General features: G+C 38.1%; 1 protein-coding gene and 1 long non-coding RNA gene across 11 annotated transcripts in view; one reads left to right on the forward strand and one right to left on the reverse strand.

The window, feature by feature from the left end:
* Nucleotides 1-14,717, reverse strand: part of LOC109382971 (uncharacterized) — a 64,043-nt gene extending 49,326 nt beyond the window's left edge. Inside the window, exon 1 of the long non-coding RNA XR_002124024.1 lies at nt 14,553-14,717. This is a non-coding gene — a long non-coding RNA (uncharacterized LOC109382971). The remainder of the gene's footprint in view (nt 1-14,552) is intronic.
* The window catches only part of UNC5D (unc-5 netrin receptor D), a 561,851-nt gene that overhangs the window by 444,915 nt on the left and 98,864 nt on the right, over nt 1-18,072 (forward strand). For 8 of the 10 annotated variants that reach the window (XM_019642890.1, XM_019642889.1, XM_019642891.1 and 5 more), the window contains one exon: nt 16,488-16,520. The exons of the other annotated variants lie outside the window; for them this stretch is intronic. In XM_019642890.1, coding sequence (XP_019498435.1) covers nt 16,488-16,520 — 33 coding nt within the window. The remainder of the gene's footprint in view (nt 1-16,487; nt 16,521-18,072) is intronic. 10 annotated transcript variants of the gene reach the window in all.

Consider the following 18,072-nt stretch of genomic DNA (forward strand, 5'->3'; position numbering starts at 1 on the left):
TGTGTCAGAAAAAGTATGTTTTTATGTTCTGCAAAAGTATGCACAGTGTGACATTATAGATATTTGGTTAAAACATTTCTTAACATATCTAACATAGTGTGTCTAATGAAATAAAATGTACTTAAAACCTGTAAGAGACACAAATCGTGTTCTTCATATGAACCACTTTGCGTGGCAATCTGGGACTCCTATCAGTTGTAGGAAAGCAGAGTCAGTAGGAACCTAACTATTTGTGAGGATTCTTAAACATTGTGTTCAAGTTTCAATATCCTTTACCAAAATTTCTTGTAAGTGCCTGAATGAACAGCCCTTGATTTTCCAGTTTATTTTGCAAGTGGGATTTAGCCCTGAGAAGAAGACAGACCACATGATCTATGAAGTCCCAACCATGTTCTAAAATCCCATGATTCTAACCATTGTTTAAAAATAACTCAAGGGGAAGGCCCAGAAGAGGGGCCTGGATAATCCCCAAGTGAGAAAACCAATCCTCACAATACTGACACTGGGATTGTTGGTTTCTCTCATGTAATGAACTATACATGTTCTAACAACCTCATGAAAAAATAAATTTTTATAAAGCAAATACTAACTTGTCAGTATAAATTCAAAAATCCTTTCAGATTTGGGAAAAACAACTAATATACACAGTATTGGACTACACAGTTACGAGCAGATCCCAAGACTACCCTCTTTTACTAGTCATTCTGGATCAGTGATGTTTGTCCAGTACTTCCCATATTCTATATTTCCACCTCCCAAAAGTAGAAATTTTTCCATAGTTTTTTCTGTATTTTTAAAAATATTTAACAGGTTTGGTTGTCAATTTTGACTGATATCCAAGGTCCCTTCTAGTCAGGATAGTTCTAAAATACAGGCATTCTTTCATATAAAACAAACTATCCTTATTTCACTGGTTCTGTGAATTCCAAATTTTGCATTTGCAGTGTATTTAATCAAGATTCAATAGTGCAAAACTCTAGGTGAGGAATATTAGTCTGAACTAGAGAAAGATTTAATGTCTGAGATCATAGAGTAGTCCAGTCACAAAAGACGTGGCAAGAATCCAATCCAGAGAGTGATTTAAAACTGAGTAATCTACTCCTGTAAAGAATTCAGTGGCCTCTGGGGTGTGCTGATCAAACTGAGTTAAATAGAGGTAGAGGAAACCTCTTTGTTTTGATTATACTGTTTGTCCTTAAATTACTCATTAAATATATGCATCTCTTCAAGCTCATTAAGAAAGGTGGTGCATAAAATGAAGATATTTACATCATCAATAGACATTATCATTAACCCTGGCCATCCCCTTTCTCCAGAAAATTGTCAGTATTATAATTAGAAAAGACCTGACCTGTGTAGATGTGTTTGGTAGAGAAGAATGTCAGTGTTTGGTGGAATGAAAAATTGCCATGACCGTTCTGAAAGAGCTCATGGGGTGATACAAAGGGTTCTGAACTAGGAATCAGGAATCCTATGTTTTAGTTCAGTTTGTTGTTGTTGTTGTTGTTGTTGTTGTTGTTGTTGTTACTTAACACTTTATCTTGAGCAAATCTCTCATGATTCTGTGCCTTGTACCCATAGCTATAAAAAAGGAGGTTGGGCAAGATGATTTCCAAGTCTCATCCCGGTATAAAAATTAAAATCATTATAATTATATATATTTATAATATATATAAAGAGAGAGAGAGAGAGAGAGAGAGAGAGAGAGAGAGAGAGAGAGAGAGTTTGTTTTTAAAGTTTATTGGGGTGACAATGGTTAGTAAAGCTACATAGGTTTCAGGTGTAGAATTCTGTAATACGTCATCTATATATCACATCGTGTGTTCATCACACAGAGTCAGCTCTCCTTCCATCACCATGTATTTGATTCCTTTTACCCTCGTCTGCCACCCCGCTCCCCGCTTACCCTCTAGTAACCACTCAACTATTGTCTGTGTCAGAATTTTTGTTTCTTCATTTGTTTGTCTTTTTCTTTTGTTTTTTCAGTTTTATGTACCACGTATCAGTGAATCATTTGGTTCTCAACTATTTCTGTCTGACTTATTTCGCTTAACATAGTAGCTTTCATATATTTGTGATATATATGTATATATTTTTTCATATTTTATATATGTATACATATTTTCTACACATATGCATATAAAATATGAAAATAATATGATGGATATGTCAGTACTTTCAGATTTTTTGTTTTTAGTCAGTTTTCAGGAGAAATTCTGGTTCAGTCATGCCTAAAATTAACCATTTAGATGATTATGCACAATGAGAGGAAAACTTTTAGATATGAAACAAAGGTCACTCCATACCCTACCCCAACAAAGCAGGTTGCCAACCTCACCTAGGAACTGTATCATCAAATTAGGCCTCTAGCATTCCACTCTAATCCCTTCATTGAGAAGCCATTAAGTCCTAGGAATTCATACAGAACATGCAAAATGTATGGACCTTGACTTTGTAATGCTTGTATTGAAATTACGTACAAGGCTGAGCAATATTCATCAATTCAGCAAATATTTATTGAGTACCTACTATATTCCATTACTGTTCTAGATATTGGGAATAGATGGAAAACACAATTGTACTCTCTATATGCAAATTACTTAGTCTGTAACAGTAGGTAAATGTGTGACTAACATGAGGACTGATGAAGCTTAAAATAAATTTACAAATCAAGGGTTCTCAATTCACAATTTCTCTTTAAGCATTATTGTTTTGTTGTTGTTGTTGTTTTAAGACAGGACTGATAGCCTCTGTATATCAGTTGCTAAGTATTTCCTTAGTAATTGATAGTCATTATAACAATGATCTTTCCAAATCTCACCACCCCCCGCCCCCATACACACCCAATCCATTCCCCATCAGACCTCCCTGTGATCCAGCAGATAAAGGGAAAACCCTGGACACAGCAAAAACCACCATGACCCTATGTCAAGGTTGGCACTTATAGTGCTTTATAGGATGCTCTTAAGTAATTGTTAAGTAATTTGAATATCATTCCCTCCTTAAGTTAAAGAAGGTGATCATTATGATGTTAACCAACAGATTATTCCCTTGAGCTTGAATTATAGACTCCAAACATGTCTGTTCAGTTTTCAGTGTGTGTGCACATGCGTGTGTCTGCTGTATACACATAATATTTTCTTATTGTGGATAAAAGAAAGAGAATCACCACAAAATAATTCATAGAATAGAAAAAGGATTTTAATATACATCTTCCCTTGGAGCAGAGTTGGAAACACTACATTTCATCACTTTGAGGTCAATTTCTGATAAGAAAGTCTTTGTAGACACATGCTTACAAGTGTTTTCAGTGACATAAAAGAATATTTTAATCTGTATACCCATCGCAAAAACAAAGACACAGAATCAATGGGAATGGATAGAACTTCATAAGGTCATGTAAAATCTAGAAATTTAAATGAGTTAGCTCAAAAATGAAATATACAAATGGTACTTTGAGCATGGTCATTACAGACACTTATTTGTCTGAGTTTAGGAAACGCAAAGGACATTCCTGTAAAGAGACTTCAAAGTTGAAAGAAGAAAGAAGAGCACTGCATCTCTTAATGTACACTAATCATGTGCTTTGGCTGAGGGGGAATTGTGGAAGGTCACTGTCATCAGAAGTGACATCCCTGAGCCATCTGTTGTGGTACCCATATGACTTCCCCTAATTAATATGATGGGATGGTGAAAAGTTCTTAGGTAGATGTCAATAGAGGTGTTTTAATTTACTAATGTGTATATCAAATCTTATGAATTTTTATTCATGTGGTGTTTTAGCGATTCAGTCTTGGAATTTCCCTAATGATTTCTCTAACAAACATTACCACCTGGAAAACCCTGGGAGGAATCTCCAAAAACATTATATTCTCTGTACTTGTCCTCCATGGATGTGGTCAGAGTGCATTTTAAAAGGTGCAATAGATTTTGTGATAGCCTGTACAGGCTGGGGGTTGGGAAGGGGAAGATGAGGAAGCAAGAATTAAACTAACCTAGTAACATGTGGGGTAAATATGGTCCCTGCAAAGTAATTTCTCAGCAGGATCTTCAAAAAATGAAACAGAAAGAAAAATACAGTAAGGAAATTAAATACTAAAAATAAAACCTAGAGATGAGCTATGATTTATTCTCTTTCGATTTTTCTGTGTTTGATCATTGGAGGAGATTTAGGATATATACAAGAGCTGGTCATGTTTCTGCATGTTCTACAGCCTAAGTAAACGTTCAACATCCAGAGAAGAATAAAATAGAATTCCCACTTGTCATCTGTAGTGTCTGCCTGACATATTCAATCGCACTGGTGTTGCCAATGCAAAGCAGACCTTGTGTTTATCTAATTATCTGACAGGACTAGTACAAGGCAGACCTGCCAGGTCCTGGGATTTCCTGCAGCCTTGAATAGCATTCAGAGGCCAAAACACTGATTCTTAATTACTTCTAGCCATGGGGAAGAGGGAAAGCATGAAGAAATGAAACACATTCATGATCAATAACTTAACTTCTTTTCTACCAGTCAGTAAGTAATCAAGCAGATAGCTCTTAATTTCATTCCCCCCTATTTTTCTTGCTGTGATTCACTGATTGCCATGCCAATTATTCATGAGCTAATTATTTAAGTATGATTTACATGTTAGGGACCAATGATGAACAGTGATTACAACAGTATAATATAAATCAAATGAATTTACGAAGTAGTATATTTTTGAAAAAAATGTGCACATTGTATTTTAATGACTATAAGATAAACTATCTAGAAAAGGGAAAGATTCCTGCAAACAGAGTAATCACCAAAGAATTCATGAAGGAATCAGAAATTGATTAACTTCCAGTCAAGATGGCAGAATAGTAAACACTGTGCTTACCTCCTCCTATGACCACATCAAAATTACAACTAAATTATAGAACAACCTTCATTGAGAAGCACCAGAATACTAGCTGAACAGAAGTCCTGTAACTAAGGCTATAAAGAAGAAGCCATGTTGAGACTAGTAGGAGGGTGGAGGTAGGGAACAGGCAGGTCCCACACCCCACAGTGTGGAAATTAAGGATCGGGAGAGATATCTTGGCTATGGAGGTACCTCCTGAGGAGTGAAGCATCCCAGCCCCACACTGAGCTCCCCAGCCTGGGGCAGTGGGAAAAGGAAACTTTGTAACATCTGGCTGTGAAAACCAACAAGGATTGTGTCAGAGAAGGGCTGCTAGAAACTGAGGTGCTACAGGTGTTAAAGAGCCAGTACACAAACTCATTTGCTCACAAACTCACTTGCTCCAGCACAGGGGCAGCAAGTCAAAAAGCACCAGGGACATACAAGGAGGAACTAGATTGACTAACCTCACAGTAAGGACTGGAGGAACAGGAGCCAGGGCAGCTCTCTTTAGGGACGGAAGCTGTCACAGACACCATTGCTCCTTTGTTGAAATCTCCTCCAACCCATCCAATGAGGCACAGCAGGTACCACCAAATCTGTGCTCTCCATTAACCTGGCTAACACAGTTTGCCCTGCCTTGATAATTCCCTGAGACCCAGCCCTGCCCAACTTGCCTGCCGGGCCTGTGCCACATTCAGGAGTTCCTCCACACAAGCAATCTGTCTTGGCTACTGCAGCAGACTTTCTCAAAATCTCTCAAAGTTCAACAAACTCCCCAAAAGCAGCAGCTGGCCTTGGTGTGCATTGTAACTCTTGCTAAGCAGCCCCAAACCCAGCAGGAGCAGCAATCGGACTCACTGTGCATTGTGACTCCTAACAAGTGTCCCCAAGCCTGGCCCAAGCAGCAGCCAGTCTTGGCCTAGAATGTAACATCAACTAAGTGGCCACAAGCCCAGCACAGGTGGCAGCTGGCCTCAACTCACATTGTGGTGCCCAAAAAAATATTTTGAGCATGCCACAAGTAGGAGCAGGACTTGCTTCTCAGCAAAGCCTCTCCCAAGTGCCTATAAGACCAGTATAAGTGACAAGTAACTGCAGATCACATTGTAGCTCCTACCAAGCTATGCAAAGCCAGGCACAAGTAGTGACTGATTTTGGCCTGCACCACAGCTCCTCCCAGGAGGATTCAGACCTAACACATCTGGTGTCCCACTTCAGACCATACCAGAGAACCACCCAAACAGCTATAAAATTACACATCTGAAGCATGGACTTGGCTGGTACCAGATCCCTGATAAAGTGACCCCTGCTCTGTGGAGTAAGCCCCTACACAACATTCACTCTCTGTAGTCATGACCAGTCCTACAGCCTGTCAGCCTGAGGGGCAATCCCACCCATGGAAGTGCCAACAGAATTTGAGGCTCGACTGGAATAGGACACACACAACCCACACAGTGGACACCCCTGGAGCACCCAGTTACCAGGAAGATGGTGCCACTGGGCCCCAAAGGACACTTTCTATGTAAGGTCACTCTATCACAGTGGTTCTCAACCTGTGGGTCGTGACCCCTTTGGGGATCGAATGACCCTTTCACAGGGGTCGCCTAAGACCATTGGAAAACACATATTTTCGATGGTCTTAGGAACCGAGACACCACTCCTCTATCCATTTCCAGGCGGGTCCCCCCACATGCTGATATGCCCACATACGAGTACCCGGCTTCAAGACAAAATTTCATTTATTTGTAATTAGAAATAAATATTTCACAATATATAATTACATATTGTTTTTGTGATTAATCACTATGCTTTAATTATGTTCAATTTGTAACAATGAAAATGCATCCTGCATATCAGATATTTATATTACTATTCATAACAGTAGAAAAATTACAGTTATAGAGTAGCAACGAAAATAATTTTATGGTTGGGGGTCACCACAACATGAGGAACTGTATTAAGGGGTCGCGGCATTAGGAAGGTTGAGACCCACTGCTCTATCACAAAGTGAAGATCTAGCAGATCTACCTACTGTAAAAAAAAAAAAAAAACAGAGAATCAGCTAAAATAAGTAGAAAAAGAAATATGTCCCTAATGAAAGAGCAGGACAAAACTCCAGAAAAAGAACTAAACAAAATAGAGATAAACAATCTACCAGATGCAGAGTTCCACACACTGGTTATAAGGATATTCAATGAACTTAGGGATAGACTAGACATGCTCAGTGAAAAACCTCAACAAAGAGATAGAAACTATAAAAAGAACTAGTCAGAAATGAAGAATGGAATAATTGAAATTAAGAATACTTTGGAGGGAATCAAAAGCATATTAATTTAAACAAGACGATTGACTCAGTGATCTGGAAGATGAAGAAGATAACACCCAATCAGAAGACCAAAATCAAAAAGAAAAAAAATGAGGCAAGTTTAAGGGGCCTCTAGGACAACATCACATGAACCAGCATTCGCATCATAGGGGTACTAGAAGGAGAAGAGAGACAGCGGGGATTGAAAATCTACTTCAAGAAATAGTGATGGAAAACTGCCAAAGGAAATCAACATAGAAATCCAGCAAGCACAGAATACCAAGCAAGATGAACCTGCAGAGGCTGACACAAAATCACATCATAATTAAAATGCCAAAGGTTAAAGACAAAGAGAGCATCTTAAAAGCAGCACGAGAAAAACAGTTAGTTACCTACAAGGGAGCTCCAATGAGACTATCAGCTGATGTCTCAACAGAAACTCTGTAGTCCAGAAGGGATTAGCATGAAATATTCAAAGTGATGAAAGGCAGATCCCTACAACCAAGATGACTTTACTCAGGAAAGTTATTATTTAGCATCAAATGAAAGATAATGAGTTTCCCAGAAAAGGAAAAAGTAAAGGAGTTCATCACCACTAAATCAGCAGTACAAGAAATCTTAAAGGGATTTTTTTAAGAAGAAAAGATCAAATATATGAATAAAATATAGAACAGAAAAATATTGTCACTGACAAATGCAAATACTTCGTAAAAACAGTGGATCAACAAACTACAAAGGTATTATAAAGGTTAAAAGACACAAGTAGAAAGATCATGTGTAATCACAACAATAAATTAAGGGATACATGCAAACACATGAACACGAGAAATAAGAACGAATAATAAAAACAAACATCGAAGGGGTGAGTAAAAATTGTAGTGATTTTAGAATGTGTTTGAACTTAAGCAGCCATTGACTTAAAATAGACTGCTATAAATATAGCTTGGTATATATGAATCATGGTAATCACAAACCAAACATCCATAAGAGATATACATAAAATTATAAAAATAGGAATTCAAACATAACATAGAAAATTATCAACCTACAAGAGAAGAGAGCAAGTTAATAAGAAAGGAACAGTGAAGAACTCCAAAAATAATCAGAAAACAACAAAGTGACAGTAACTACATGCTTATCAATAATTACTTTAAATATAAATGGACTAAATGCTCCCATCATAAGACATAGAGAAGCTGAATGGAAAAAACAAAACAAAAACAAAAAAACAAGACCCATGCATGCCATACATATACTGCCTGCAAGAAATCTACTTCAGATTGAAAGACTCACACAAACTGAGTAAAGAGATGGAAAAAGATATTTCATGCAAATTAAAATTAATAATAATAATAAAACTCTGGGGTAGCAATACTTATATCAGACAAAACAGATTTAAAACTAAAACTGTAACAAGAAAAAAAGGGCATTTCTTTATGACAAAGGGATCAATTCAATAAGAGAATATAACTTTTGTAAACATCTACAAACGCAACCATTTGGGAGCACCTAAGTATGTAAAGCAAATATTAGTGGACATAAACGGATAGATCAACACTAATACAGTCATAGTAGGGGACTTTAACACCCCCACCCTATTGACCTCAGTGAATAGGTTATCCAGACAGAAAATTAACAAGGAAACAATGCCCTTAAGCGACACATTAGACCAGATGAAGTTAATTGGTATTTTTAGGACATTTCACCGAAAAACAGCAAGATATACAATATTTTAAAGTGCACATAGAACATTTTCCAGGATAGAACACATGTTAGATTACAAAACAAGTCTCAGTAAATTTAGGAAGATTGAAATCACATACAGCATCTTCTCTGATCACAATGGTATTAAACTAGAACTCAAGTACAAAAAGAAAACTGAAAAACACAAACACATGTAGGCTAAAAACATGTTCATAAACAATGAATAAGTTAATACCCTGATCAAGGAAGAAATCAAAAGACACTTGAAATATGAAAATGAAAGCATAACATTGCAAAATCTATGGGACACATGCAGAGAAACTCTGAGGTAAATTCATAGTAATGCAGTCCTACATCAACAAACAAGAGAAATCTCAAATAAACAAACAAACCTAATACTTAAAGGAAATACAGAAAGAACAAACAACAAAAGAGCCAAAAGTGAGTAGAAGGAAGAGAATAATAAAGATCCAGATTAGAGCAAAAATCAACAAAATAAAGTCAAACAAACAATACAAAAGATCAGTGGAACCAAGAGCTGGTTCTGTGGAAAGACAAAAATTATTGGTAAATATTTAGACCATCAAGAAAAAAGGACAGAGGACCCAAATAAATACAATCAGAAATGAAGAAGTGACAAGTGACATGACAGAAATACAAAGGATTACAAGACAGTGCTATGAAAAATGATATACCAACAAATTGGACAACCTGGAAGAAATGGATAAATTCCTAGACAAACACAGTCTTCCAGCGCTGAGTCAGAAAGAAACAAAATGAACAGACCGATAACTGAAGACTGTATATGACAAACCCACAGTTAACATTATACTCAATGGTGAAAAGCTGAAAGCTTTTTTCTTTAAGATTAGAAACAAGACAAGGATGCCTACTTTCACTACTTTTGTTCAAATTACTATGAAGTCCTAACCACAACAATCAGACAAGAAATAAATACATTAAAAAAATTCCAAATTGGAAGAGATGAAGTAAAATTGTCATTATTTGCAGATTACATGATTTTATAGAGAGAGAACCCTAAAGATCTCACCAAAAAACTGTCAGAACTAATAAATGAATTCAGTAATATAGGTCTCAAAATTATTATTCAGAAACCAGTTTCATTTTTCTATACCAATTACAAACTATCAGAAAGAGAAATTCAGAACACAACCCAATTTACGTTATATCAAAAAGAACAAAATACCTAGGAATAAAATTAACCAAAGAGGCAAAAAAACCTTTACTCAGAAAACCATAATATATTGAAGAAAGAACTGTAGAAGGTACATATAAATGGAAGGATATTCAGTACTCATGGACAGAAAGAATTAACATTATTAAAATGTCCATACTATCCAAAGCAATTTACACATTCACAGCAATCCCTATCAAAATACCAGTGGCATTTTTCACAGAACTAGAACAAATAATCCTAAAATGTATGTAAGACCAAGAAAAGATCCCAATCGCCAAAGCAATCTTGAGAAAAAGAGCAAAGTTGGAAGTATCAGGCTACCTGATATGAAATTATGCTACAAGACTATAGTAACGAAAAGAGCTTGGCACTGGCATAAAAACACATAGATGAATGGACTAGAATAGAGTCCAGAAATAAACATAAATATGCCTATGTCGTCAACTAATCTATTACAAAGGAGGCAAGAATATACAATGGGATAAAGACAGCCTATTCAATAAATAGTGTTGCGAAAACTGGACAGATTCATGCAAAAGAATGAAACTGGACCACTTTTTTTACATTATACAAGAATAAACTCAAGATGAATTAAAGACTTACATGTAAGACCCAAAACCATAAATCTCCTAGAAGAAAACGTAGGCAGTAAATTCTCTGATATTGCCCCTAGTAATATTTTTTTCTAATATATCTCTTCAGGTAAGGGAAACAAAAGAAAAAGTAAACAACTGAAACTACATCAAACTAAAATGTTTTTCACAGTGAAGGAAGCCATTCACAAAACAAAGACAACATACTGAATGGGAAAAGATATTCACCAATGATACATCTGATAAAGGTTAATATTTAAAACATATAAGGAACTAATATAAATTCAACAAAAAAAAGCAAACAATCTGATTAAAAAATGGACAGAGGACCTGAATAGACATTTCTCCAAAGAAGACATACAGAAGAACAATTGACACATGAAAAATGCTCAACATCACTGATCATCAGGAAAATGCAAATTAAAAACCACAGTGAGATAGTCACCTCATACCTCTCAGAATGGCTACCATCAAGAAATAAAAAAATAACCAGTGTTCGCCAAGATGTGTAGAAAAGAGGTGCACTGTTGATGAGGTAGTACATTGGTACAGGCACTATGGAACACAGTATGGAAGTTATTCAAAATATTAAAAACAGAACTACCATATGATCCAGCAATTGCACTTCTGGGTATTTATCTGAAGAAATCAAAAACACTAATTTGAAAAGATATTTGTACCCCTCTTTTCATTGTAGCGTTATTTACAATAGCCATGATATGGAAGCTACCTATGTGTCAATCGATAGATGAATAGATAAAGAAGATATGGTATATACGTACAATGGAATATTACTCAGCCATAAAAAATAATGAAACCTTGCCATTTGAGACAACATGAATGGACCTAGAGGGTATTATGCTAAGGAAATAAGTCAGACCAAGACTTGTAGTTAATGGATTGAGTGGACTAGAGCCTGGCTTTGTGTTGAAGGGCTGTGGAAACTAAATCATATTTGCTGTGGTGGGATACGTTAATAGAAGACCTTAAAGGTAGGCAGAGCTGCTGGCTGTGACTTGGAGGCATGTGGAATCATGGTAGATTCCTGTGTGTGATACTAGAGAATGATCCCAGTGAGTTAAGTAAACAGCCAGAGAATGGGCAGAAAAGATTGACTATACCACAGACTTCAGAATCACCTTGCAAATACTATGGAGGGTCAATTACAGACAGTCACCATACAATTTAGGGTGGGGAAGTGGGCAGGGGGAGAAGAAAAGTTTCAAAAAGACTATCCATGAAGAAGGAAATAATAAAAATGAAAACATGGGGCGTGATGACTGGTTCATTGAAATAAAAAAGTAGTAATCATTAACTATACATATGTGAATTGCTGCCTGGGAGGGGAGTAGCTGCCTTGGCTTATTGTCTTGTGGGTAATTAGTCCACACTGAGGGGCTCTATGTTTGAATCTTAAAAAAACAATATAAACTCTGGTATCAACTTTATCTGTGTAGTGGTCAAAACGCATAGGCGTCGATTTCACATAATCACGACCCACAGGTTATGGGGAGCAGTGCCTTGCCCAGTCTCTAGACTGGAGATTGAACCCATCTATTGACATGTGCTATGTGTCCTCAGGCCTGCTCTCTTAGAGCGCTAGGATGTGGGTCGCACACAGTTGGCCACATTTGTTCTCTGGCAGAAAAAGGGTAAGGCTGGGTGTCGGTAGGTGGTTTGGAACTAGGGGTGTGATAATAAATAGCTCCTAAGAACAATGGATACCATGGAAATGCTTTGGGAACCTCCCATATAACAAAGAAAGCAATACATTAAAGAAAGGTGGAAAAGAAATGAATCACCCTCAAAATTTAAAAAGGTAGATTGTCCTGTCTCTTTCTTTCCACCCCCATACATAAATGTATTATACACACACACACACACACACACACACACACACACACACACGTGCAAAGCAATATTTGTATTACAGTACTAAGACAAAAGCAGATTGAAGAGTAATATATAAAAGACATTTCCATGGATTTTTTAGGTAAAAATGATCAACTAGTGTCAATATCATGTAGTTCCTGCTAATATATATGTATAAGCTTAAATTTGTGCATATAATCTTATACATATATGCAATCATATGGAGGAAAGGTTAGACTTGTGTATGTAGCTTAAAGAATGTATGACAATTTAAAACACTATTAAAATTTTAAAAATAATGCTTCTGCATCATTTGCTTATAACTATACAAGTAATTAGAGTGAATTTTAATTACTCATTATCAATTTCCATTTACCCAGAAGGTACCTCAGTGTATATTAGACCTTAGGAAGCTGGATTTTCAAAATCTGCAACTCACTCAGCTGCCCCTGGCTCAAAACTATATTTCTCTGCCTGCAGGATACAAAAGGGATACTTCTAGGCCCATCTGGATTCTATGGCTGCCCCAAAGCCTCACTGAAGCTCAGTACACCGAGTCCCAAATTTGTTCACAGGAAGTGGCGGTGCCTTCAGTAATTGCAAAAACACAAACTGCAATTAATCAGGACCTCTTGGAGTGGGGCCCAGGCATGGGTATTTTTTTTAAAAGCTCCCCAGGTGATTCTAATGCACAGCCAACATTAAGAACCATGGCCCTAATGGATTAATTTACTGAAGGGTCGTTTGAACATGGCCTTGGAGAGAGATAAAATTAAAGCAGAGAGGATTTGGTTGACCAAGGCCAAGTGGATGCATGGCCCTGAGCCTTGTGAGGAAATGATTATGCAAACAGAATAAAAGAACATGGAGCTCATGGGGTGGGCAGTTCTTTTGCAAAAGATGGTGAGGTCAGTGGGTAGCCCTCTCTCACGCAACTCATGGTAGAACAGTCTCTGATCAGAAATTTCAAGCTGGGAAAATGCTCTGTGATAGCAGCTTGCTGACATGATACTGGTATTTCACAGAATACAGCAGGACCCAGTTTTGATACTGATACCAAGGGACTAAAGATCTCTTGGGCGCCAGAGGCTTCCAGCCTTTTCTGTGAGAGGATGCACATGTACACACAAGATAGGCTAGACCTTAGCATAACAGATGTCATGGTGGAGCAGCAGCCTTTTGAATAATTCTTACTCTGCTTTAGGAAATCATTTCAAATGGATTTCACATGGAATGTCATTTGTTGTCATTCTGATTCACAGTTGGTGAAAACTAGGGAGCCCACAGGGGTGTTCTGGTCCCTGTCCTTCTTTCCCCATATTAGGAAACTGAAGTTTTAGCCCTCGGTCTCCTAAAGCAGAGGCCAGGACTAGACAAAGTGTCTTAACTCCCTTTAAAGCACCTCTGAAATTCACAAGAGTTTCTGACCTGGGGTTGTGATTCATCTCCAAGAATCATTTTTCCTTTTTTCTTTTCTCTCTCTCTCTCTCTCTCTCTCTCTTCTTTTTTTTTTTTAACTCTGAACAAATGATGCTGCTGATCCTGTTCATAACACGTTGAAGTCATAACTTGGGTTATTAGCTATCGTGTATTGGTGCTGAACATGTGTCAGCCCGGCGCTTCATACTTCACATTCACCCTGTGTAATCCCCAGAACCAACCTTCAAGGACATTAGCATTCCCATTTTACTGTGGAGAACACAAATAGAATACAGACAAGTCAAGATTTAAATCATTTAAATCAGTTTAACCCTGAAAGTCTGCACTAATCCCACCACATCACACTGCCAATGATGATGACACCAGAACTGGGTCAGAGGGGCAATGCCCCACTCCTGTTTCATGTGCCCTTGTGGTCCGAGCTCTGTGTTGGTACCATAGCCCGGGCTTGTTATCCCCATTCTCTCTTTCTTCCTTCAGTGCTTACCCAGTAGAATGCTACCAACCCAATTTTTTCACAGCCTGGCTGTATTCGATTTATTTTTCTGGGGAGTAGTTGTATATCTCACCTGTTTTTAATGGAGTTTCATTTTGCTTCCCGGCATAATCTTCGTTCCTGCGGTTTAGGAGGAAGAAAATAGTTAGGCTCCGCCAGGGCACTAAACAGACATTCTCTGTGTCTCTCTGTGTAGTCCTAGCAATGCATCACTTTCAGATGGCTTAGCCTTGGCCTGCCCGCATCGCTACGCCCATGCCAAATGCTGCCAGATAGCATGCAATAAGCAAAAACGCAAGTTAAATTCAAACCACCCAAGAGGGTTTGTTCTAAGTTTTGAGTGCATTAGCATCTGGACTTTGGGCGGCATCCCTGGCTCTCAGGAAAACTAGCGGCATTAAATCTACAGGAAGCGGAATGCAAGTGTTGTCTGTTGTAAAAACCTGACTGCATGAAAATCTGAATATGATCATACCAATTCGAACAAATTATCTTTTATGAGGATTTTTCATTTAAAGAAAGGTTTGTCAGAAATTACCCTTTGCCAATTAACTTTTCCCTTATATTGAAAAAACAAAGGTGGCCCATTTGCAAAAGTGTGATTTACATACAATTTTTAACAGCTACTCCCTTAACAAATCAGATGGCAAAACATACAAGAGTGATACTTAAATCGCACTAAGTTTTCTGTCAAAAGCAGTATTAAGTGCAGGAGTGGGTTAGGGTAAGAGATACTCCGTGGAGGATTCGGAATACAGCTGCATCTGTCTGCCTGGGAGGGGTTACAGTGCAGTCAGTCAGATAATATTTATGAAATTCTCGAATGTGGACTATACTAGATTTGATTCAGTTGAAAAATCCAAAATGACAGTGCGTCACTCCACTTGGCTCACCTTCAGGCAAATGGGGGAAGGGGACTGACTGCACCAGGTGACCTTTCAAGGTCCTCCACCCTAGTGTGATTCTGTGACCAACTAGCAGCAGCCCCAGTGCCTGTAGCCTGACAGTGTTCTGCCTGAGCCCTGGGAGAGACTAATATAATAATATGAGGGATGACTCACCATGCAGATCTCTGGACCCTTGACCTGCTGTGTGAAGTATAGGCTTCCCAGGTCTCTGCATTGCAGTGTTGTGTTGCTGTCGGGGGGCCTGTGAAGGGGCTGTGGTATAAAACAAAGTAAGCCCCAAGCGCCAAGTCTCAAAATGATTTACAAGATGATTGCAAGATTATTTGGTGATAAGAGATGGGGCAGGACAGCATGAATAGAGGACGAGGGGAAGAATTCATAAAAATATCTCACCTGAACTCGGGCTCCTTTGGCCCTGCTTAAGTAAAAGGCTGAATGTTTTCTCTATCCTTCTCATCTGACTGCTGCGCTGCCTAATACCATGATTACTAAAATGACACTTTTTCCATTAAGAGAGATCGTACACATCTTTACAGATAATAGATATCTAAAACAACATAGTGTGATGTCTTAAAAAAACAAACCTCCAACATGCTCACAATACCGCATGCCGACTGAACGAAAATGAATAAACCACATAGTTTGGAACTTTCATTCAGGCCATGATAACTACAGACCAATGTAGGATCCCTTTCAATATTTATTCACTAGTTCATTTTTCTATTATATATAGTGAAACAGCGTCCCTTACCTGAGCAGTCTTCTGGCTGTTTATAAAAAGGGACAGGCTGCAAGCTCACTGCTGTCATCATGCTGATAAAAATCTAGCAAATGCAACAGAGAGAAACTATTAAGCCTGAGGGAAAATTAAAAAAAAAAAAAAAACAAAATGGATGAAGCAATCATCCTAGACAAATATTGCCAAAGAGAAAAATAAAAAAATTAGAATGAAAAGGAAAAATACAGATATCTTAATCCATAGTGTCTGCAAAAATAGAGAAAATGCTTCATTTATAGAGGTAGACATAAAGTGATATAGGAAATATATCTGCTCCATGTAAATTTATTAAATGCAACTTTTTTCTCTTTCTTTCTTTTAGATAAAAAACCTCTTCATGAAATAAAACCCCAAAGTAAGTTATTTTTCCTCTTGTGAATATAATTTATTCTCATATTTGCTGCCGTACTGTTGTATTTCTTTAGGAGCCAAAGAGAATTGAAGTTTGTACGAAATATCCAGGGCTTTCGGGGCTTCTGCTCATTGGGTTTGGAGTCACATATCAGAGGTTTAAATCAGAAAGAAATATGCACACCCCTCCCCTACTGCAGAATAAAAGTAAATCTCTCGTCTTGATTCTGCCTGCCTATAAGTCCATTTCTCTGCAAATGTCATCTAGGATTCTTATTTCTGAGGAGACTTACAGCATGAAAATTAATAAATATTGGTCAGTACACGCTTTTATGACAGCAACCTTGGACAAAAGCCTGGTTACACACCTCTCCACCTAGAAGGAGGGGGTGCCTGAGAGGCAAACTGTGAAATCCATGGTAACTGGGTGAATTAGGAACCAGCACTCCACAGTGAAATTATCAGGAACTGAAAAATTGTGAGGGTGCGCCACCTTGAACTCTCTAAACACAGGCTTGCTTCCTGGCCAGGCCTTTGCATTATCTCCATTTTATACATCCGGTAGATTTGGGGAAAAGGAACAGAGATGGAATGGTTGGCAGCTCAGTATTTGACTCTATGGTTCTCAGCCTTGGCTGAACTTGAGGACCACCTGGGGCTTTTAAAAACCCCTATTCCCAGGCTGTACCCCAAACCAATGAAATCATAAAGGGGGGGTGGCATTCGAACCCAGGAATTCCTAGTTGTAAAAGTTCCTCAGGTGATTCCAGTGTGCAGCTGGGCTTGAGAATCACTGTCTTAGAAAAATATTTCTCCAAAAGTGGATCAGCAACACGTGCATCAGAATCTTTGGGTGTGGTGAGAGCTTGTAAATATGCCCAACCTCAATGCAGAACAATTGAGTTAGAGTCCTCAGGACAGGGGTGAGCGGGCACATTGTAATATGTTCCCCAAATGGTTCTCAAGCACCCAGAAATATGTGAAGCATACTAGGGAAACCCTGAGATCAAAGAGTATCAACAATACAGCTCTTAGCAACAGGAGAGAGAAGCAACCTCTGGGCAGGTTTGGTCGGTCTATAAAGCTTGTGGCAGGTATCCCTGGTCAGCGTCTCCCATTTTAGTACAGAAAGGAGAGGCTTTTGATCTTTTAAATCCTAGGATATTCAAATTCAAATAGCTTGGGAAAGTTAATAGCTTTTATTAGCCACCTTCTTTGAAAGAATTAAGGCCCTGTGAAGATAGACAGAAATAGGTACCTTGGGACAGGGGTGAGGAGACACAAGAGAAAGATCTGGTAAAGCTATTATGTTCATACTTCATTATGTTGCTTCAGGCAGGCTTGAGATATAAAGATGTCATTACTTACGGAGTTCTGAGAACTTTGCAGAACAACAAAAACAAACTTTCCTCTTTTCCATGCTGTCTGCTTCCCCTAAAGTAATTATTGGTACTTAGGTAGTGGCCCTCTGTCATCCTGCATGCTTGATTTTGAACTCATAGGAAGATTGGAAGTGGGAAAACCTGGTTGTGTGTGTGTGTTTCTGTGTGTGTGTG

Source organism: Hipposideros armiger, unplaced genomic scaffold (genome assembly GCF_001890085.2).
Source record: "Hipposideros armiger isolate ML-2016 unplaced genomic scaffold, ASM189008v1 scaffold_73, whole genome shotgun sequence".
Lineage (NCBI taxonomy): Eukaryota > Metazoa > Chordata > Mammalia > Chiroptera > Hipposideridae > Hipposideros > Hipposideros armiger.